The sequence below is a fragment of the Lycorma delicatula genome, chromosome 1, assembly GCF_047948215.1.
Source record: "Lycorma delicatula isolate Av1 chromosome 1, ASM4794821v1, whole genome shotgun sequence".
Lineage (NCBI taxonomy): Eukaryota > Metazoa > Arthropoda > Insecta > Hemiptera > Fulgoridae > Lycorma > Lycorma delicatula.
Genome location: NC_134455.1, coordinates 182809484 through 182834188, shown reverse-complemented (window position 1 = coordinate 182834188; position 24705 = coordinate 182809484). Strand labels below are relative to the sequence as shown.

The following is a 24705-nucleotide window of genomic DNA, read 5'->3' as shown; positions in this document are numbered from 1 at the left end:
AGGACTCGGTCCTTTGATGTCTGACCTCTAACGGGGCTCCCCCAGGAAAGCACCTCCGCCGGGACTCGATCTTTTCATCTTGGGAGGGGGGGGGTCCACAAGTCCCCCTACTTTCTCACCGACGCCCATCCGAGCAAGTCCACACGAACGACGACTCCGCAGAGGGCTGTCCCTCACCCCTCGCATAAGGCATTTCACACAAACACAACTGCACTCACAATACTCCACTGCAAGAAAACGTATACTGCACTAACACCTGACAAACGGCAGCAACAATCAGTAGTAACATATACATCCACTAGTTGTGTGAGGGTCTTTCATAAATAGTGTTGGGTACCGGTTTCATTATGTGTTCGGTTTTATGTTCCTCACTGTATAATATTAGAATTTTACAATAACATTATCAATATAAAAAAAATAGCAAATAAACATAGATTTTGATAACTATTCATTGTTTTTGAATAACATGAATGTTCAACAAATTAAAAAAAAACTGATCGTATTGATTTTATTTTTTGAACTCGTCTTGCACTTTCTTATTTGTCTAAGATAAATAAGCATTTCAATATTATAAAACATTATCAGGTGGATGAGTTCTATGTTAGGAAAACATAAAAATAAATAAACACTGATTTTAAACAAGTACAAATACATATATCGCGATAACAGTTATGCTTCCCAATGCACGTCGTCTCATGTTATTAAAAAATCGACTCATCGTCAATTCATACGCATCTAAATATCGATTTTTTTTTAACAACAAAAATATGAGTATTATCATAAAAAAAACACGACTATGATCGTGAAATGCAGACATTTGTAACTGTAATATGTGTACGTTTATTACATTATACTTTTATGATTTACGTAAATTAATCATTAATTAAAAACAATTGTTATTAATTTGTTATTAACAATATCAATTGTAAAAAACAATTGTTATTAATTTGTTTAATGGTGTTATCATCTCAAAATCCGTTATTGTAAAAACAGACCAAGTTGCAACGCCAGATCAAAAAACAGAAGAAAAGGTAAATTTTATTATAAAACAAAAAATACAACTTGAGAAAAAATCAATAAATTGAAAAATGTAATAATAATTATAAAAAAAAAAAAAAAAAAAATTATGATCTTACTTTTGTTTAACATGCATAGAAGTAAGTCAATTTGATTTAGTTTTCTTCTTCTTTTTTTAATAAATTAATTGAGAATACATCTTTTCTTTTTGATATGTAACTAATAACGAAGTCGTTTTGAATGAACGACTTCAAACAAAACAGAGGCGAAGTTAGGTCTTCTAAGGTATTGATTTGTTATTCAGCAATAAACCTATACTCATACCTTAACATACCTAAACAAACGGAAAATGAAAAAAAGTTAATAAATAAAACGAGTTCGGAACTCTGAAATTTTTATCCATTTATTTATTACCTGTATCAAACCCATTTATAAACTATTATATAAAACGTATGTCTTACTGGATTTAATTACAGAATAACCGAAGAAAGGAAAAATAGTGAAAAACAAAGCTAAAATAATCAATTAACGCTTAATTTTTTATTTTCTTGCACGGCACTAGCAAAGAATATATACTTCTTAGAATTACACAGTAATTTTTAATTCACAATAAAAATGTGGTCTATTGAACCCTGCATTCTAAAATTAACTGAAGCAGTGAACGATCACAAATAGATATATGATGACAGTGAGTGTTTTAATGTGATAAAATGCGTTACGTACAGCAAGGACTGGTGGCCATATGTGTGACAATTATTCCACATAAAAAAATAACTACATTAGATAAATTGAGATTTTCTGGAACATCTATTTACTGCTATGTTTAAACGACTACTGTACGTTATTTGTCTAATCTATTTTTTCATCTTGTTGCAAGCGAAGCGCTATAAAACTAAATTTGAACAGTTATTACCGTCCACCGAAATTCCCGCGCGCGCGCATCTTACTTCTACACCAAATAAATAATTTCATGGGCGCTACTGTAGTACATTTTACTTAATGTAATATTATTTAAATTTTAAATATAATAAATAACTTTATAACTGACAAATTAAAAGATCGTGTTCTTTCATAAGAAATAAACAATTATTTTATGAACATTTCAGTAAAATAAAAAATTATTTGGTTACAAAAAAATGTATCAGAGTAACACAAAAACCAATCGATTGCTGTTCTGTTAAATGATGAAAATAAATGACGTTTAATTTTGAATCTAAATGGGTATACAATAAGGGTATCTAATACAGGTATAAAATAAGAGCGGAAAAGAAAGAAGAAATTACTCCCTATTATTCAATATGATCACCAGAGCGTATATTGAATTACATATTTCAGCATTATATGCTACGACTATATCATCTGAAATTACTCCTGTTATTTATCCATAAGAAAATCCTCAACCAAATTCTGAAATGTTTCGTTAATAAAAACTTCCTTCCATTTTTACTTTGCAATAATTCTAGGTCCCTGAAATTTTTTACCTATATTAGGCGGAATCTCAATTTAAAAACGTGTAAAAGATTCCTCCCTATTCAAATTCTTGAGAATTCCATTTGCATTAATTTTATTATTTGAAGTTTTTCGCTGAACTGCGAATCCTTTCCTATTAAATGAAAATAAAATTTCCGAAAAGATCTCTTTTAAATTACTTTGCTAAAAAACACTCTTTGCTGAAAACAATGAGCGTATACACAAAAAAATGTCCACCAAAATGCAAATCTCCTTTTGAAATATCAAATTCTAATTTCTTTTAAAATAACAAAAGCATCCTCAGCGAGTATGCTTTTGTTATTTTAAAAGGAAGCATCCTCAGCGAATAAACATCTAAATACTGTTTGACAAGAGGGATAAGCTCATTCAAGTTAAGAATTTAAAAAACAGATTTTCCACAAATAAAACATTTAATGAATGTTTGTCTACTTTTTTTTGGAAATACCCAAAGAAAAAATTATCTCTAGTAAAAGGAAGGATAATATTTGAGTTACGGATAGGATTTTTATCAGAATTAAAATGAATTCGACAAACTTCGTAAAAAATATTTTCGGCCGTGTTTGGAATGACGGTCAGAGAAACGAAGCAATTATAATAATATATTATGAGGGATATCTCTAAAGTAAAGACCGCTGGGAAATCTCATTCCTTAAGGTTGGCGAACTGTGTCGTTCATGGTCACGCTAGTAATGTACACACTGCATTGTTGTCTGTAAGTTGTAGTATTGAAGAACCTTTGATTTACGTGCGAGTTATTACGTTATAAAATGAATAGGAAAATCGATGTTCCTGCCTACTGTGAAGTACGTGGAGTAATACGTTTTTAAACCAACAAAACGTTAAGCCGGCTGAAATTCATAAGCAGTTGGTTGCTGTGTAAGGTGATAATGAAATAAATGAAAGAAACGTCCGAAAATGGTCTGAAAGGTTTAGAAATAACAGAATTAATGTGCATGATGAAGAACGTTCGGGGAGGCACATGGCAATAATAATAACAATCGATAATCACCGAGGACTTGTTGCAACGCGTCGATGATGAAATCAGAAAAGATGATCTCTCAACAATTTCCGACCCGGCCCTTCTTTTTCCTGACGTTTCAAGAGCTGTTTCGGTCGCATTATTCATGACCGTTTAGGATTCAGAAAGGTTTGTGCACGTTGGGTGCAGCACGTGTTAATGGAACGTCACAAAAAAAAATCCGAATGGATTTTTTTTTGTGAAGATTTTTTCATCGTCAATCAAACCGACAAAGTTCAAGCCAGAGCCATATGGAAGCAAACTGATGGCCACAGTCTTTTGGGATCGGTTTGGCGTACTGCTGATTGATTTCATGCCACGCGGAACGACTATAAATGCAGAAGCCGGCTGCGAAACTCTACGTTATGGCACGCCATTCAAAATCGGCGACATGGGCGGCTGACCGACGGCGTCGTCCTGCTGCACGATAATGCATATCCACATGTTGCGGTTCCGACACGTGATTTACTGAGAACGTTTGGATAGGAAATTTACGATCACTCGCCATATAGTCTGGACTTAGCTCCTTCTGATTGTCAGTTGGTTGGGAAATTGAAAGAATTTTTGAGTGGTTAGCAATTCCAGGGTGACGATGAACTTAAAAATGCTGTTAATCAGTGGCTAAATGGACTAGTGGCAGAAGAATACGACGAGGGTATATTGAAGCTGGTGTATCGCTAAGTCTTAATTCATGCAGTGGTTATATAGAGATGTAGTATCAGGTATGCAGTTTAAGAGAAATAAAAAAATATTTATGAAGTTTTCAGAATAAATTTTTTTCGAATGAAACGGTCTTTATTTTAGAGATAACCTCTCGTAATTTGGTTTAATTTTCCTAGAAACGTTATGAAAGTTATATTAAAGAATGTAATCCGACGTACTACATTACGTAAATATTTCAATTATACAGCAATATTTCAATTATACATAAATATATACTTTAAATAAGAAAGCTTACATTTTACATTAGTCAGGAAGTTTTCTTGTAATTTCGATACGATTAGAAGGGTTTGTAAGCAGGTCTGTTAGAATAATCTGCATTACTTTGGTTTCCTAATCAATAATGTTATAAAAAGGGAGCAAATCCTATAACCACTAACCAGTCGAATCTCAGATTATCATAGCAGGCCAATTTTCATAAAATGAGCAGTATTTGATATTAAAAAAAACTTGAAACTAAATTATTATTATGGTAAACCATAATTAGCAATAAGCAAACATTTATTTATTTTTCATAAAACAATTTACATGTGTTGTAAAAGTAAAAAAACTTTCTTTAATAACACTTGCATAATGATATTATAGTCATATCTTTGCCGATGAATTTGAAACTAACAATGGAAAAATTAGGAGAGAATATATCTCAAACTTTCTACTTTCAAACTGTTCAATTTCACAAAATCATTAAACAAATTTTATTTTTAAAAAAGTTCCAATTTTGACTACTTCTTAACATAATTAAATTAAAACCCGAGTGAAATTTACGAAAGTAATTTTATTTTGTAATTTTGTTCTGCTGCCTTTCTAGATGTCCAGCAAGCGTTCGATAACGTCTGGATACCTGGTTTGCTATACAAACTAAGAACGAATCTATTTCAACCATCCTATCTGATATTGAGTAATTACTTGGACGGTCGTTTTTCCCAGATTAAATATAAGGTGGTGTTATCAGATTTCTTTGACACTACCTCGGGTGTTCCCCAGGGCTCAGTGCAAGGGCTTATCCTCTACTCAGTCTTCACTGCGGAGATTCCACTTACGGACGATACACTACTGCATCGTCTGCAGATGACATGGAAATCATGGCCGTCGATGATGATTCACTCAAGCCTCAGCTAGGTTGCAGTCAGGATTAGACCTTGTAGCTGAGCGGTTGCGGAAATAGAAAATACAGGCGAATCAAGCAAAGTCGACTCATACGACTTTATTGATGAGAAGGGTGACTTCCCAGGAATCTACTTAGATGGGGTCACATCCCCGAGCTGAGAGGGTATGGTATTTGGGTATTCACCTAGATCGTCCTTTAACATGGAAAGTTCATATTAAGGAAAAAAGGAAGCAGGTAGGTAATAAATTTAAGGAGATGTAGTGGTTAATAAGCAGGATATCGGAATTGTCCATATTTAACAAGCTACTGTTATACAAAGTGATCATAAAACCGATTTGGACATACAGAATCTAACAACAGGATGCGGCAAGTACCAGCAATATACAGGCTATTCAGCATTTCCAGAACAGATTTGTAAGGTAGATAACGCAGGCGCCATGCTTCGTTCAGAACGCTGAAATCCATGAGTTCTTAGGGTCACCTTACGTTCAGGAAGAAGTCAATCGATTGGCAATCAAGTACAAAATAAAGCTTAATGACCACGTGAACCATCTAGCTGTTAATCTCTTGGACAATGGTGAAAATGTTACTACAGTTAAAACAGCTACATGTATTACTACTTAGTACTTAGTAACCTAATAATGATAATTAGGAAGAGCTTTTATTTTTGAATTGTGTAGCATCTAAGTATTATTGTTAATGTTTATGATTGTTTATGTTTCTGGTGTTATTTGTTCTTACATTTCTTTTCTTTTACTTTATGGTTTCAATTGTATTGCTGGACCTTTTATGGATTATAGTAGTTGATATCCATGAGTTGTGTTGATATCATTGCAGTTGCTATATTTGGTTTACTAATGATGGTTTTTAGAATGTATTTAAATGAAGTGTTTCATAGAAACTCCTTTACATTTGCTTACTGTGTTGAAATTTACTTATGGTTTCTACCTACCAACCTGAGTGTAAACATTATCTCAGATTAAAAAAAGAAAACAATTTAACAGGGCACATTCCATTCTTTAAATAATAAACTATCCCAGCAAGAGATGTTAGAAAAAATATTATATTTGTTTTGATAAGCTAAAACCGACTAACTGTATGGTATAATAAGGAAAAAATAATATCTGTAAATAAAAATGCGAGTAAATATTTCGCACTAGTGCAAACGATATACAGTAGAGTAGTAACTCTAGGTCAAATGATCAACTGGCGCATTGTTTGTGAGCGGTAGCTAATTTATTTAAGTGATTGTTACAGTACTTTTTCTATTCCGCAACAGTTATTTTTAAAGATTTTATTTTTTAAATACTACCTTATTCCAGTTGTAATAATGATTATTTTAATTATTAAATCGCTATTCTTTTTTTAATAATTAGTAATATGCTTATAAAAGATCTTTCCAGAAATCATCCAGTTTCTTTTGCAATGACATTAATTAGAGTTATGGTAATTCTTGATAGATATCAGATTTGATTTCATAACTTCTTTTTACATGAGTTGCTGGTGGAAATATTTTTAAAATTTAAATAACTGAAAAAAGTCCATGGATTATCATTTACACCAGTTTAATCCAAATCATTAAAAAAAAATTATTTTGGATTAAACTGACTTAAATTAGCCTACAAATGCAATGTTTTGAATAGCTGTCTTTTAATACAGATTTAAGTTTTACACGTTAAATTTAAAAAAAAACAACAAAAAATGGCTTAAATAGGGTATAATTCACTCGTCTTCATTAAAAAAAAAGAAAAAACTTTTACTTTACAACAAAACCTATTCAATTCAGTTAAATGTAAAAAAGCAAATAATTAATTTATCACTCATAAAAATCAACATATAAATGGAGGAAAAAAGGAAGCGGCCAATTAAAAATAAAACAAAAAATTAAATCACCTTTTTACTTAAACATGACTGGTTTAATACTAAAAAATAAAAAAAATATTACAAAATATTATTATACAACTCATTTAAATGTAAGCGGATTTAGGAAAAGAAAGTTTTTTTTAAACTAAAGAAAATAATGATTTAAAAGTGAAAAACTGCACATCCTGTTTTAAAAAAAATAACCATAAGTTAATTAAAATTCTTATTAAAGAAAAGGATTTAATGATTGTTATTTAAAAAGAATTCTTTAAATACTTAATCAAATAATCAGTTATTCATTAGCAAGGAAAAAGATAAACAAAAATAAATAAATTCTGATGAAGCAGAAAAATCAATACATTAACTACTAAAAATACAAATAAACTACTAAATAGAATAAATATAATCTCAAAAAAAAAAAAAAAATACAGAAATTAGGTCCAGATGTAATGATATATTATTAACTGTTGACATCTATAAGAAAATTACAATATATATATATATATATATTTTAACAAAATAAAAAAAAATTAATTAGTTACACACTGTTGTTGTTACTAATTGAACTTTCGTTTATTTTATTAAAAGCTAGTTATCAGTAAAAATAATCTTAAAAAGCTTATAAACGATGTTTCTAAATTTTCCACAATTTGTATTATGTTTTAAATTTGTATAATGGAGAATTGTATTTAATGTTTACTTTGTTGTTACAAGTTATATTTTTATTTTTATTTTTTATTTTATCAATGAATTTTCTTAACAAAGAATTATATGAAAAAAAACAACTGCAAAATTAGCACAAATACAATCCTGTTTTAAGTATCACAAAACATAAATAGAATATCATGAATATATCATGAAATTTTATTAAAAACTTGAAATCTAAATATTATTGCAATACTTAATTAGGAGAAATGAAACAGAAGTCATTTCGAATTGACTTATAATGCCAAATATATTACAGTATGTCGAGCATACTGAAATATTGATTATATTCAGTCACGAAAGTAATATCTTCCCAGTTTACTACAAGAAAAAATTGCTATAATGAATAACATAACTGAGGGAAAACATCTCTAAGTAATATTACCTATACTGCAATTGCTTTATATGTATTATTAAAGTAACTAACAAATAAATAAACTCTTTCTGTTAAATTTATCAATGTAACAAACATTACTGCTATTTTAATTGCAGAAAATATGAATTATATCTGATTAAAATACCAGGCGATTCAAAAAGGACTTCACAACTTTAAAAGTATATAAAAATTTATTGAGCTAACTTACAGATTTGATTGAGGTCTCATTTCATAGAAAAACATATAAAGTAACTTTATGGCTAGATATGGCTTCCATTTATAATGCGACATACATCCCATCAGGAGTCGATTTCAATCCAGACTGTAGCCAGCAAGTCGGGTGTTATCTATGTAGCTATAGCGTTAATTCAAAGTCTTAGTTCAACAAGATCAACAGGTAAAGGCCTGCAGCAGTACACAAACCTGATCTTAATGAAACTCCAAAAGAAAAATCTAGCGGGATCAAATCTGGGGAACAAGGTGGCCGTGCAACTGGACCTTCACGACCAATCCAACAACCTGAGAATCAAGTATAAAAAAAAATCTCAGACTTCTAGGTGGTAGTGAGATGGTACCCCATCTTAGTGATAGTAATGGCGTCCATCTTGGTCATTATTGCCTAACTGAAGAATTAGAAAATTTTGAAGCATGTCCAGATAAACCATTTATGATTGCCTTCTGGAAGAACGGATTATACAGTCTTTGTTTGCTTAGGACAAGAAAAACACTGACCTTAGGGCTAGCATGAATGTGTTGCAAAGTTTCATGAGGTTTTCTGCTACCCCATATTCGGCAGTTATGGGTGTTCACCTTGCCACTGATGTGAAACAGTGACTCATCACTAAAAATTACATAGTCTAAAAATGTACTTATTACTACAATTCTGTCCATAATTTCCACACAAAACTGCAGCCAAGCAACTCTGACATAGCGTGTAATGTTGTTAAACCGTGGTTAGTTTGTATGGCTTTATCATTTACATAATACATGCCAAACAGTTGTTTGTGGGATGTCAGTCTCAGTCTCACATGTCACACAAAGAGTTGATTTTTTCAGACTATGTGCAAAGCTTTCTCTGAGTCGTTCCACAGCAGCTTCAGGGATGCGTTGGCATCCTGGTGATTTTGTATGTTTAACAGAACAATCTGTCTCAATGAAGGTTTGATGCCAAGAGTAAATACTATGCCTACTGTACTCTCTACGAAATTTACATTGAACTGCAGTTGCAGACTGCAAATCATGTAACCAAAACACACAGCGAACAAGTTCCGTACCAGTATATGTATCCATTTTTTACAACACTGCTTTTTTAGTACTGCAAATTCAGTACTAATGAACTATGTGAGTCAAAACTTGGTATGTTTTGTAATGAAATGAGACCTCAACTGAATCTGTAAGTTATCTAAATATATTTTTATATTCTTTTAAATTTGTGAAGTCCTTTTTGAATCACCTGGTACTTCCTAGCAGCAAAATAAGTTTTTTTACATTTTTAACCAAACATCTTTGTGATACATTACTACTTCTTCAGATTACTTAACATACATAATATATACGAGTAAATAATAAATTTTTTAAAATAACCAGAAAAAACTAAAGATGATATATGTATAATTTTTCAGCCCACATATGATAAAATAGTAGAATTTTTTTTTGTTATTAAATAAAAAAGTTCAACATGAAATAATATCAAAATTTATTCATTATTTTCATGAAAAAAAGCCTAGAGTAATCATATTAATGAATAAATAAAATCAAAACTTAAATTTTGCATGATTACATGTGAATTATCTGTTTTTTGCACACTTCTATCTGAATGCGTCAGCAGAGCAATATATATATTATTGTACAGAAAATTTAAAAAATATCAGAAAATAATTTAATTACTATTAAAACAATCTGTCAACAGTTGGATTTTATAATCTACTGAGGTAACATCATTTGTTTGGTGAGGTAACACAATGTCCTTGATTTATGCAACAATGCTTAAAACAAATAAGACCCAATAATTTTTAAAAATTACTTTATATAAAACTATAATTCACTTTTATGTTTAATAGATTTAAAATATTAATTAACTATTTAAAAGAAGACTACTCACCCTGACTGAACAGAAATATCACATTTAAAAGTGGCACACCACATAACCAAACAATATTATAAAAAACTACTAATTTGTTACGACTGTAATAATTATTGATAAAAAATAAAATCATTTTCATTTAGATATTTGGAGGATAAAATAACCTACAAGTAAAAAACATGACGCATTTATACAACAAACAAGTGATTGAGGAATGTACAATGCCGAGAGTTAGGACAAAACATATGACACAATCTCTAATTTGTATTCAAAGAACGATGACCACTTCCTTCAGAGAACAATTCCTTAGTCGGATAGGCTCATCAGAAAAACTACCGACATCACATTTCTCCAAATTTCTCCACCCACAATGGAAAAAACTGTAAGTATCTTAATGCAGATTTTACAATTTACGTGAATTTATATTGTGATAAATTACTTCATCAAATTATTCAATTATATTAATAATAAGTTATCTTAAATGATTTATCCACTGTTTAATCATTTTATAACAACTATTTTATTTTTTAATTATAATTAATTAGCGTTACATTCATTTAGTTAACTTGTAAAAAAATATAAAAAACTCAAAAGAAAACAAAAATTTAATTTATTTACATAACTTTTCTCCATATAAGATTCGTAATCTTAATAAGTATAAGATTAGAATGTTTGATAAATATGTTTTTAGCTTTTATCTGAAAGATTCTGGGTTCAAACGCTGGTCGGGGGCAGGGATTTTTCCACATGTTGCAAAAATCTTTTATCACAAAAAATAGATAGAGTAGCTTTAATAGGGCAAAGGCCTGCAAATACCGTAGAAAAAAGAAAAAAAAGCATGAACTTAAAAAAAAAACAAAAAAAAAAAACATAAACAAAAGAATAACATTTAAAAAAAACAGTAAAAAATTATTCTAATGATTTTTACAATAAAAATAGAAACTGGAGACAAATGTAACTTAGCTGCAGAAAATACAACCTGAAAGAAAATTACTAAGTCAGGAGGAAAATTATGTATACTTTTAACTAATTTAATTCTACTTCCTTAAAAATAAAAACAAAAACTACAGAGAATGTTTTTATGAACTAAAAGTTATGTACAAATAAAATCTTCATAAAATTTGTTTATCTTCTTCTTGTTGTTGCTTCATCTTAATTCAGTTAAAAATGTACGTAAAACTACAATAAATTCTCAAAAACAAAATACCTAAACTATCACAGTGAACTTCATCATTATAATTTTCCTGAATAATACATCAGTCTAGTAAGTAAAAAGGAAAAAAATAACCAGCATCAATGTTTCATATACAGTATGTATCGTTTAGTGACATAAGATATAATTACATATCAGATATAGTGACAAAAAACTTGTCTCTTGGTTGGTTTGGTATGGTGTTAAAACATAAATACAGTGTACATTGTTTATAATTACTTCGGTTGTAGTGATAAATCAGTTATTATGACTTATTTTTTCTACTGCAAAGCAACATCTTATTGTTTATAATAATGGACGGAAGTGACTCGTCAGTAATGTAGTATATCTACATTGTAGCTACAGAAATATTTTGACAGTTAAAATGAGTCACCTTTTCCTTTTTACCTGCACATGTACTACAGTTCCTGTTTTTCTTATCTTCTTCCTGTACCAGACTGTTGTAAACTGAAGCAGCCACATTCAGTTGTTATTAATCTTTTGCTGTGAGCGTGTCATATCATGCGGGTACAGTATTTTATTTTATATATCCCGTGTAATTCATTTAGTAGCGATTTAATTATTTCACGAAAAACATTAATGACAGAGGAAAAGGCATACATTATCTGATGGTTAAAGAATGATGAAACTAATAAGGGCATTTTCCAAGAATTAGGCGAGGTCATTCGACAATATTGGTGATATGGAAGAACTTGAAAAAATGAAGGAAAAGCTTGAATTCTACGAAATCAAATTAGTCAACATAAAGATGCAGACCAAGTGCTGTTAAAATGGTTCAAATACCAGAGGGCTAGTAATATCCCTATTAGTGGCCCTATATTGCAAACTAAGGTGACTGATTTTTCTAAAAAATTTGGTAACCATGTGAAATAACTTCAGCTTGGATACAATGATTCCATCAGCGCCACAATATTGTATCGGGGAGAATAAGTGGCGAGGCCACAGCAGCTCCAACCCGTGTCTCAGAAAAATGACAAGAAACCATTTTGCCAAAATTAAAAGAGGGCTATTTGGATGAAAAAATCTATAATGCTCATGAATCCAGTTTTTTTTTTAAACTGACGCCAGAAAGAACCCTTCGGTTTAAAGGCAAAAAATGTTTGGGAGGAAAATTATCACAAGAAAGGCTAACAATACTAACTGCTACAAATATGACTGGAACTGACAAAAAAAAAACTTCTGGTTATACGGAAAAGTGCTAAACCTGATGTTTTAAAAATTTTAAATCACTTTCTGTTATGTTCAAATTAACAAGAAAGCTTGCATGACAAGTGATAACTTTACATCTAGGTTACAAAAATGGGACCGTGAATTAAAGATTGAAAATGACAAAATAGTGCTGCTCATTTACATGCCGAAAATTTTTTGTGTATAAAGTTAGTGTTCTTAACACCGAAAACAACAGCAGTCTTACAGTTCTTAGATCACGGTGTGATAAAGTCTGTAAAAGTGAACTACAAAAAACACTTAATTTTACAAATGATACAGGATTTAGATCAAAAAAAGGAAACACAAATAACTATTCTGAATGCTATAATTATGTTAGAAAGATCATGGAATGAGGTTTCTCTGCCAACTGTAAAAAATTTCTTTCAACATACAGGATTTTTAACACGGGCTGGCAAAGTTACTGACGTCACATGCGAAGAAGAATCTTTAACGGAATGGGACAATAGTCTGCAAAAACAAACGTTGTCAAATGCATTGTTTGAAGATTATCAAGAGGTTGAAAAAGATTTAGAAACACATGAAACTGTAACAAATGATGAAGTAGTGGCTTTAGTACTAGCAGAAATAGATGGGGATGTAGGTAATGACAACAAAGGTAATGATAGTAACAATGATGAAGACATCAAACCGCCAAATCTTCCAGAGGTTTTAGCGGCAACAAAAACCGTTTGCCGGTTTCTCAGTTTTACAAATACTGTTAATAAATACACAGTGTTTGTTTTGATATAGCAAAGAAACTTCAGAAACTGTATTACAACATGAAATGTTCATAAAAAACAAAATAGACTTTTTACAGAAAAAGTAATTTTTACACTTTTTCTCTAACTTTTTTTACTCTACCATTTTTGTATTTATTATTGCATATTTTTGTTTTTTTATATTATTTTATTACGGAAATAATTTAATATCATTTTTAATGATTATTATTTTACTGTATTACAATATCTGTGTAGACAGCATATTAAAGTAGTACCACTAAGCTACCAAAACATCAGTTATTGTGACTATCGGTTATAATAACAACTGTCTGAGGAAACATTTTTCACAATTTTAAAAAGAAATTTCCCTTTTAGGCAAAAGAAAAAAAATTATATCTGGAAGAATGATTTGTGATTTTATTGATATATTCTATGTTTAAATTTCACTTGAAATAAAAACAGAGGAAACTTTATAAAATCACAATACTCCGTCATTTGGTTAATTAGTTTAGCAAGTAACAGGAAATAATAATGATGAAAATTAAGAGAAAGTAATGACAGGCAACCTGCTTCTCAGGAAGTTCAATTTCAAAAATAAAGAAGAATTATTTTTTTAAATTACTGACTAGTAATAGTTTTGATTAAGAGAAGCAATGAACCATTTTTTCAATATAAACAATGAGTATACACAAATTCATATATTATTTGTTAAAGTTTAGAAAGCATGAATACATAAATGCACAGTAGTTCTATTTGTATCTGAAATAGTGTTGGCACTGCTAATACAGTAGGGGAGATTAGTATTAATGCAAGACATTTTAGGAAGCAAGAAGCCAGTCAATCCATTTCATCCTGTGTTAACCGAGCTTTCTAAACATTAATAGGTAATAATTTTGAGGAACCATCTGACATTTTTTAATTTTTTTTAAGAAATCTACAACCATAAAAAAATTTACATCCAAAAATCTGTCAATGCAAATTGAAATCTTAAAATCTGTTTATGAATTGCAATCTGTTTCCTAAAACACACCTCTTCACTTAACATTAAGTGGAGACTATGAATCATGTTCATTTACAATATGCCACACTTCATATTTGTTTATGCTAAGTTTACAAAAAAAAAAAAAAAATAGAAATAAAAAACAATCATTTTTCAATTATCTATCAGAATAATTACATTTGAAGTTACTAGAAAATAAATCATTTATAAGCTCAGTACAACTATGTACCTCTATAATTCTGCCATACCAGACTTTCAAACCAATTTCTAAGCTACCTTTTATACTGTTAACATAGGTGCTAAAAGTTGTTATACAACTACCTCTTTTAACAATTTCTTTTATTACTCTATGGAAATTCGGCAAATATTTCTACTTTATTCAAAATTATGGACTTTGGCCACTTCTTGTCTTTATTAAGACTTCCTTCCTTGATTTAGTGCAAGCCTCTTTTATCTCAAGGTAGTAAAATTTCTATCTCAAGAAAGACAGCATAAACCTTAAATCAATTAAAAAGATATAGATATCTATGAACAAGATTTTATGGGAGAGGACACAGTTTAATGTTCTTATGATTAAAAACTTTTATACAAGAAGTTTTAACAGATTTAAATTCAAACAGGCTATTAGATATTGTGTTTCTAATTCAATACTGTTGATAGAGTAAGTTAACCAACTATTTAATTCCTGTATTTACATAAAAATTTATTTCTCTCTACATTTTATTATTTTTATTTAATATGATTGTTAGCAATTTTTTAATTTTGTTTTTATTATCGACAACTTCTGTATTACTCTCAGAAAGGTAACAAAGAATAAGTAAACAAAATTTGACGTAACTATTATGAGCTATTACTATTTAAAATTACTCTCATAAAATAAGCAAATAATAATTTATATATACAAAAAAATAAAAATACGGTTTAATTAGAAAATATAATTTATAGAGATTTGGCAACTTACAATAATAAACTTAATAGTTAAAAATGAAATTTTCCATACAATAGATTTTAATATATAATCTTTATTAATTCTCTTTGTTTCTTTTATAAGATAACCACTACAAGTTATTTTCTTGATCCTGCCAGGAATAGGAGGGGACATTTTCTTTACCTTTCTGTATTAAAGCAACAAAAAAAAATGAAGCAAGGTACACAATGTATATTAAACTCTGAAAAAAATACAGAGTTTATATATTGTAATGTAAAAGTATTATGCTAAATAATATTTTATATTAACGAACTTGTAATAGACGTGAGATTAGTTTATTTATAAATGAGAATTTCCTTCTTTTCTTATGATAATAAATCTGTGATGGAATGCTATCTGTAAAATATTCAAACTTACAAATCATACAAACCCAAGCCTTCTCCCATTTTACCATTTTTTCACTATTATGTCTCAGTAAGTGTCGACAAGTAATGTTTTGAAATTAAGTATTGAACATGTTTTTTTTTTTTTTTAACAAAGCAGTCTAGTCTATGTAAATTTTTACAAAATTTATGAAGAAGTATACACGACCAAAATAATCTGTCAAAGAGACTTTGTAGAAAATGAACCACATGTTCGACAATTGAAATATTTATGACTCCTACAATGTTTACAAAAATTTATGAAATCGTTCAAGCCAGTCATTGAATTCACCCCTCCTAAGTTACCAAAGAAGTTAGGATAAGTTAGTAAAGTAATGAATAAAGTACTTTAGTTTTAATAAAGTACTGAACTAGAGTTACTCACACTGAGGTTGTTGTATCTGCTTTATAAGAGTTGGGACAATGCCTGAGAGAACATAGACAACCACCATGTTGACACTAATCTTAACCAATAACAATAAATTAGTTAAAAATAGATTTAGTTAGGTACAAATGCATTATGTAGTTCAAAAAATGTCTGCACCCCCATATTAACCTAACTGACATTTACTGACAGCTCAAATTATACAAATTTATTACAACGGTAGATTTAATAGTTCTTGATCAAAATACTCAGATATTAAGCAGTAAGAAAAAAAATCACCACTTATTGCTTCACAAAAGAAAGGAGTATCCTGTCTTAATCCTACATTTCTTGGGATGAAGATAATTTTTTTAAAATCATCAAATGCTTATTTCACAAGATGGATTTATCATTTCAAGTTTTAGACTATTCAATTTTTAAATACAAACATAATTTTATGTCTTTTTTCATAAATTTTTCATTTGCAGTGGATTTAGGCCAGATTTTTACAGCTGAATGTGCGTTCTTGATGCAAACTTATTTAGAAATTGTTAGAAGAAAATGATGTAAATGAACCATGTCATAATCAATTTAATTATGCCTGGAGCAAATTAAAACAGATAAAAGTCAGTGATAAAGATATTAAAAGACAGAAGTAAACAATATTTTTGTACAGAAACAAGTTTCTTTTAAATTATAGAAACATGAATGATTATAAATATTAAAATTCTTTTGAATCAACTCACCATTTTTAGGCACAAACAGGGAGTCACTTTAAATAAAAGGAACTTGACTGAAAATGATTCATTCAAATAATTTGAGGAGAATGCAATAAAAGGTTTCAAATTTATTAAAATCATATCGTTTTTGAGAGATTAAAATTTTTCAAACAACAGTTTGTTTCCAAGCAAGAGTTCTGCATATGACTTAGGTTGATTTAAAAGGATTAGGCCTGGCTTTTACCTGATTTGCATTTAAATTAGAGGCTTATTATGCAGCAACATGAAAGAGTGTTCTCCTCATATTGCCCTACCAGATTATACCAAAGATGCAGTGCCTCTATAGTTCCTGGCAACCTTAACGTACAACTTACACAGATTTAGATAATCATATCTAAAATGAGGAAGAAGGGTCAAGGATAAGAAGTTGGTGTTGTGATGAGAAAGGACAATCTAATCTACCTCCAGAGAAATCAAAAATGAAATAAACAACCTCATGCCTCCTCTATGTTTAATGCACCCCAACACTTTCAGAAATCAAAGCATATTAGTAGCAAATACATATTGTAACAAAAATTTGCATTTCCTCCAAGATTTAAAGTCACTGAAGAACAGGTCAAGGTTCCTATTAAAGAAACACTATTTATCCCTGAAATTATCTGACAAATGAAAATATCTAAATGCATACCTGTTTAGCTAGAAAATTTCTTTGAATGTGTTTTTAATGAATAAATGCCACCAATTACACAGAACTTTAACATCTGTAATTCTACACTATTTAAAACTTATCTTTTGGCAAACCAACAACTGCAATATTCAACTAAATAAACAGTATAAAATTTGCTATGTACACTTGGGAGCATTTTAAAGGAAATTTTAACATTTTTCATATGTTATTACGACACTTCTAATGGTTTTTAAAAAAAAATTAAGTATATTTTTCATATATTTTTTAAAAATAGTTTTTAAAAAACAACAGAAAAATAATTTATCAAGAGCAACTTGGGTCAACAAAATAAAAAATGAAAGTATAAAATACATAATACAAATATGTACCACATTTAATTGTAGTTTACAACTTTAACAAGATGGCAGTAAATATTATAGAAAATATAATTCATTGTATTTTAGCATATCTTGCTCAAATGTAGACCAACTGTCATTTGCAGTGATTAAATAGAAAAAAACCAGGGCTAAGCATGGAGATTGTTAAAGATTTCTATATGATTGAATGAAGCATAGGTACAAAGCCAAAAGTACAGCTTTCAGTGAAATAACATATTATAAACTAACATATTGTTATATGTTGTGTTAATATTAGATAAATAAATCTTTTAAATTTACAATTATGTTTGTTTTAATGATAAGTCTAACTTAAAATCATAATATTAAACAGTTTTTTACATGAAATACTGCTGAAAATTGCTTTTTAGGAAGCAATAGTATAAAAACAGTATAACTTTTAAAATAGTATAAGTAAACATTTTAAAAGAAATAATTACTTGCAAAAATATACAAATTTTAATTATAAATTAAATATCAGTATGAAAAATCTAAAATTAAAAAAAAATATTTATATAACATTATTAAAACAATTAATTATTATTAATTATTATGGTAATACGATTTAAACACTTCATAATACATTGAACATGACACAGACAGTCAAGGTTATTGCAATGGGAGAAAGATCACTATCACAAATAGGCAACGAAGTAGAAATAACAATAACTATTGCTGTTGTTCATACTGATTATAAGTAATAAATTTATAATACATTGAATCAAAAACAATAAATTACAAATAAAAAAAAGAGATAACTCTAATTAATTAAGGAAAAATTCTATTACCTTAAAAAATAACTCGATAATTTAATTTTCATTTTCAAAATTAAATTATAATTATTATAAAATCAGTTCATATCAATAAATATGCTATATTGATTACATTTGCCAAAGAGAATTCCCCCATATTAATTCCACTTGCCGGAGTGGACAAGAAATGATAGCCTCATTTATGAACCAGCCCTTGAGTGGTAAGAAAACATATTTTTTCTCATTTTCTCATGCACTATGTTGGACTGAATTAACAGACTAATAACTCTATTTTGATTGTATTTGCCACGAAACAATCAGAAATTGTGATTTATAATAAACTTCAATATCTAGAAAAACAGTAATAAATTAACAAATGTATGATGTTCGTAAAACTCCATAAATAAAATATAATAGCTTCTCATAAAGGTATTCCACATTTAAGGTGGTATTCTGTGTTATCACAAGTCATGATAAATGATATTGATCTGAACCATTTCATCAACTCAAGTCATTTCCCAAAAAGTTTCATGATATATTTCATTCAAAAATGATATAGGTCATTTCATTTTCTTGTATCATCGTTTATAAAAGGCTAATGATACAAACAAATGTTACAGGTAAAAATAATGAATGACATTTAAAATTAATAAATTTCTAAGTATTTTCAAATAAAAGATACTAACTGATGTCAGGTGATAAAACAAAACACCTGGGCTGAAATCACAATTTGATATTGACGACTTGATTCAGGAGTGAATCTCTTGTTCCATTCATTGGTGTAATAATTTAAGCCAACCCTAAACTGTCAAATACACAACCAGCAATTTTTCAAACACAACCACACACGCAAACAAAAACTTTGCCTCACACCCTAGTAGATAGGTTCAAGAGATGTTTTTTCACAGAGGGTTGATCGATCCCCTTCTCTAGATACATTCAAATAGATTGGATTTGTGCCACAGTCACTTCACATCCCTGTCCGATAAAACATTATTCTTGCTTTTCAATGCCATCTACATACATAAGTCAAGTAAACTATCTTTATTCTCTTTTTTTTTTAAGTGACACTCATGAGTACAACAAAAACAAATTCAAAAAACATCTATATTGTCTATTAGAAGAAAAAAAAAAATTGAGCAGTGTAATTATAAAAAGGTGTAAAGTTTAAATGCATAAAGCCACCAAAAATAAAAACTGTTTTGCATGTCCAATTTAAAAAAAAATAACTTAAAACTCAAATTTGATTTATTCATCAAATTAGTAAACGACATAAAGCTAAAAAAAGACATTAAAAATTCTGCAAAAAAAAATTATAAACAAATAAAAAACTCACCGATTAGAAACATCTTCTACACTGACTGCTCTAGGAGTTGAAGGCTGCAACTGTGTTGTGGAAGCATGAAGTGATTCTTGAATAGCTGAAAAGTAAAACATTTTTGTACATTAAAAAAAAAATGTATAATAATAATAAAGTACATTTATAAAATATTATTTAAATTAGATTATACTCTTATAAAAGTATAACTATAAATGAATAATTACAACTTAGATGTAAAATGGAGATGCGAGGTTTGATAAAAAATATGCTGAATTTTTATATTTTCTGTGCTGTATAAATCCAACTGTCACAATATTTTTGTTCTTGTTATGTTGCTACACTTGTCCCTAATATATATTTACTTTGGCAGCCAAATTGGATGCTTAGTTTATTGTTGCCTTTTGAAAAGGCTACACATGTTTTTGTAAAATCAGTGATTTTTTACTTGTGGAAAAAGTGGAACAAGGAATTTGCATTAAATTTTGCTTTAAAAATAGAATGAAGTGCAGCACCGCACTGGAAATATTGAATTTTGCTTGTGGCGATTCTTCTATGAATAAAACAAGCAATTACAAGTGGTACAAATGTTTTCAAGAGCACATCAACAGTCGAGAAGAAAGTGATTACGGTCACTTGCCAAAATCATTATCAGAGCGGTTGTTGATGATGTAACATCACTTGGCTAAGCAATTTTTTTTATGTTTTGGACATGAAATGTGTGGCAGCAAAGTTTGTTCAAACATTTTTGAATTCTGTCCAAAAACAGTGTCAAATGAACACTGCTCAAGGAGTTGCTGAATGAGGTGAATGACAATCCAGAACTATTCAAATAAGTCATAACTGCTGATGAAACATGGGTTTGATGTCAAAACTAAGTCACAATCGTATAAACGGAAGCTTCCTGAAGAGCCAAGACCGAAAAAATCTTGTCAAGTTCTATCAAATGTGAAGGTTCTGATCACTGTATCTCTCCGATTTCAATAGCTTAGTGTATCAAGAATTTTTGTCACCAGGTCGTATGGTTAATAAGGAATACTACCTGGAAGTTATACGCAGTTTGTGAGAAAAAATCCAAAGAAAACGTCCAGATTTGTGGCAAAACAATTCATGGAAATTGCACAATGATAATGAATCTGCTACACTTCATTGCTTGTTCATGAATTTTTGGTCAAAAACAACAGTTATGATGCCTCAGCATCCATATTTACCAGACATAGCCTCCTGTGACTTCTTCCTATTCCCAAGCTGAAAAGAACAATGAAAGAACAATGTTTTGCCAACATTGAAGAGATAAAGACAGAATCACTACTCCATACCAAAAATTGCATTCCAGAGGTGCTTTGAAGATTGGTAAAAGCACTGGCACAAATGTATTATATCTGAAGGGGAATATTTTGAAGGTGACAAAATCAATATTGATGAATAAATAAAGATTTTTTGAGGAAAAACTAAAATTCCACGTTTTTTTTTATCAAACCTCATAAATAAGTTATTGAAGGTGTGATTACCAACATAAGATTTTCTGTTTCAGAACACTCTAATTTTTTACTTACATTATCTGCATAAGTTAAAATAAGAGGTATGTTCAAAAAGTAATGAGAATTTTTGTTTTTTGGTAAGAATTTTATTTATTCGTCTACATTAATGTTATCCCCTTCAAAATAGTCCCCATTAGATACTGTACACTTATGCCAGCGCTTTTTCCAATCCCAGAAACACTTCTGGAACTTGATCTTTGTAATAGTGTTTAGCTCTTTCAGCGATTCGCTTTTAATCTCATCTATGCTTGTAAAACGATGGCCCTTTAAGGTTCTCTTTATTTTTGGGAATGGAAAAAGTCACATGGGGCCATGTATGGTGAATATGGCAGCTGGGGTATCATTACAGTGTTGTTTTTGGCTAAAAATTGACAAACAAACATTGAAGTGTGAGCAGGCGCATTATCATAGTGCAAATGCCATGAATTGTTTTGCCACATATCCTGGCTTTTTTTTTTTGGATTGCTTCATGCAAATGGTGTTGAACTTGTAGGTTTGAACTCCTCACTGACTGTTTGATCTTGTGGCAAGAACTCATAATGCACTATGCCATTAAAATCAAACAACACGGTGAGCATAACCTTCACATTCAACCGTACTTGTCAAGCTTTTTTCAGTCTGGGTGATCTAGAATGCCTCCACTGGGGTGATTGAGCCTTAGTTTTGACATCATATCCATATACCCATATTTCATCACCTGTTATGACATGTTTCAGTAGTTCTGGATCGTGTTGACTTCATTAAGCAACTCCTGAACAATTTCCATTTACTACTGTTTTTGTTCGAAATTCAACAATTTTGGAATAAATTTTGCTGTCACACATTTCATATCCAAAACATCTGAAAAGATTTAATGGCATGAGCCAATTATCTCATTGTGATTCGGCGATCATTCATATTCATTTCTTTCACTTTTTCCATGTTTTCAACGGTTGTTGATGTGCTGGGGCGTCTGGGATGCTCATCATCTTCACAACCTTCTTGGAAACGCTTATACCACTCATAAACCTTGCTTTAATCATAGCAGACTCGCCAAAAGCAATATCTAACATTTTAAAAACATTGCTACACTTTATTCCATTCTAATAGCAAAATTTAATACAAATTCTCTGATTCATTATTTATATAAATAAAAAATTGTCTATCATACCAAAACACGTGTTATCCTTTTGACAGCTGACAACAGACTAAATATCCAATACGGCTAAAAATGTACAGATAATTTTCAGACATGTTTACCAATACAACAACAAAAAAATCCCAAGAATCGGGACTACTACAACCCATGAAATTTCAAATTTCTCATTACTTTTTGAACACACCCCGTATATGTCCATACTTATACTATAGACTATCAAGACATAACCAATTATTACAACCTTTCAGATAGGGGGCTGTGCCATGAAAAAATAAAAAATATTGAGTAAAATTTATATAAAGGAAGAAAATTACAAAACAGTAATGACATATATAACTGATAACATTTTGTAATAGTCTTACAAATAATGTTGTATTATAACATAATACAGCCTCAATAAATATGAAAATGAACAGTGGCTGATACTAAAAGGAACAAAATTAATTTTATTGTTATTGTTTACCTATAGTAGAAAAAGAATCTTCTGTAATAAATTCATATCGATATGTTCAAATATAATATCATTATTATTACACATGACTTTTAAAATCTGTTTCAGTTAACCCATTTTTAGTGCTGATTACATTTTTACAACATAATGAAAAAGATACTGCTTAAAAATAGAATTATTAATTTTCTAACCAATTTTTCCCTTTGCATTCTAGATGAGATTAAAGTGATGGTATACTAATTTTTCTTTTGTTTAACTTAATCACTTTAATAATTTATAATATGTATATCTTAACCATTCACTTCTGTACTTCAACAATTTCAAATTGTTTAAACAATGCAGAAAAACCAAATTTTTTTTAACAATTATAAAAAAAAATTGAGCATAATAATAATTTTTTCACATAATAAAATATTTTGTTGTTTTATGTAACACTACATGACAGTGTTACTTTAGTCGATAATGACTGTAATTGTTGATGTAACTGTAAATAAAAGCATTAAAAAAAATTTTTTTTTTTCTATTTCATTCATTTTTTACATTTCATTGCTAATAATAATATGGCACAATAGTATTTATTATTACACCTACTAAATTTCTTCAATCTCCATCAATTCTCCATCTATCTTAACTTGATTCCTTAATTCTATTTAAATCCAGATTGACATTCTACAAACACGCATTTTTTTTAATTTCTCTCGTAATTTGTTGTATTATTCCTTCTCTCTCTTTTCTATACTTTGTTAATATTCAATCTTAATTTTAGAATACTATTTTGTCTTTTCTATTCTTGGATGAATGAAGATAGGAGTGGAATTTACCTTTCACTAATAATAGTCTGTGTTCTGTCCTTAATTCTATGTTCCTGAAAACTCTAATAACATGTACAGCATATCTGATTTGCTTAAAATATATACAATAATGAACTGTACAGGAATAATTTTGTCTTTGAGATCAACTGGAACTAAAATACATATTTCTAATTCAATTTATGTATTGACATTAATTTTCAGAGCAGATAGCTAGTCTTTAGACAGAAGACTAAGTAGCAGGATCACTGCTGCAAAGATGTGATACCTTATGATAGTTGTATAGAAGACAATGAGATTACATCATGAAATGCTAGAATTAGGGAAGATAACTGAAGTAAGAATCTTTATTAGATTTTTTGGAAAAAGGGATCTTGGATGGTATGGCCATATGGTAAGAATGATTGATGAGAGGATGTCAAAATACTGAGGTTTGACTAAACAAAAAGAAAACAAAAGGGAGAAGGTATTTTGAAAAACACCTTAACTGAATGTAGGGAAATAGAGGTAAAAAAATTTCAAGAAACAAACAAAATGGCTACAGTTGGAGGAAAGTCTAAAACTTAAGTGGATTTTTCAATCTTAAAAGGCAGATTAAGTAGTTACGACAAAGATCATTGTTAAAAATTTAATTTTTAGCAAATTAACTTTTCAATATGTGATACAGGAAAATGCAAAT

The 24705-nt window shown here is 29.5% G+C and overlaps 1 protein-coding gene across 1 annotated transcript in view; it reads right to left on the bottom strand.

The window, feature by feature from the left end:
* The window catches only part of dlg1 (MAGUK family member discs large 1), a 1479687-nt gene that overhangs the window by 182511 nt on the left and 1272471 nt on the right, over window positions 1-24705 (bottom strand). The window contains exon 9 of the mRNA XM_075368120.1: window positions 20106-20190. Coding sequence (XP_075224235.1) covers window positions 20106-20190 — 85 coding nt within the window. The remainder of the gene's footprint in view (window positions 1-20105; window positions 20191-24705) is intronic.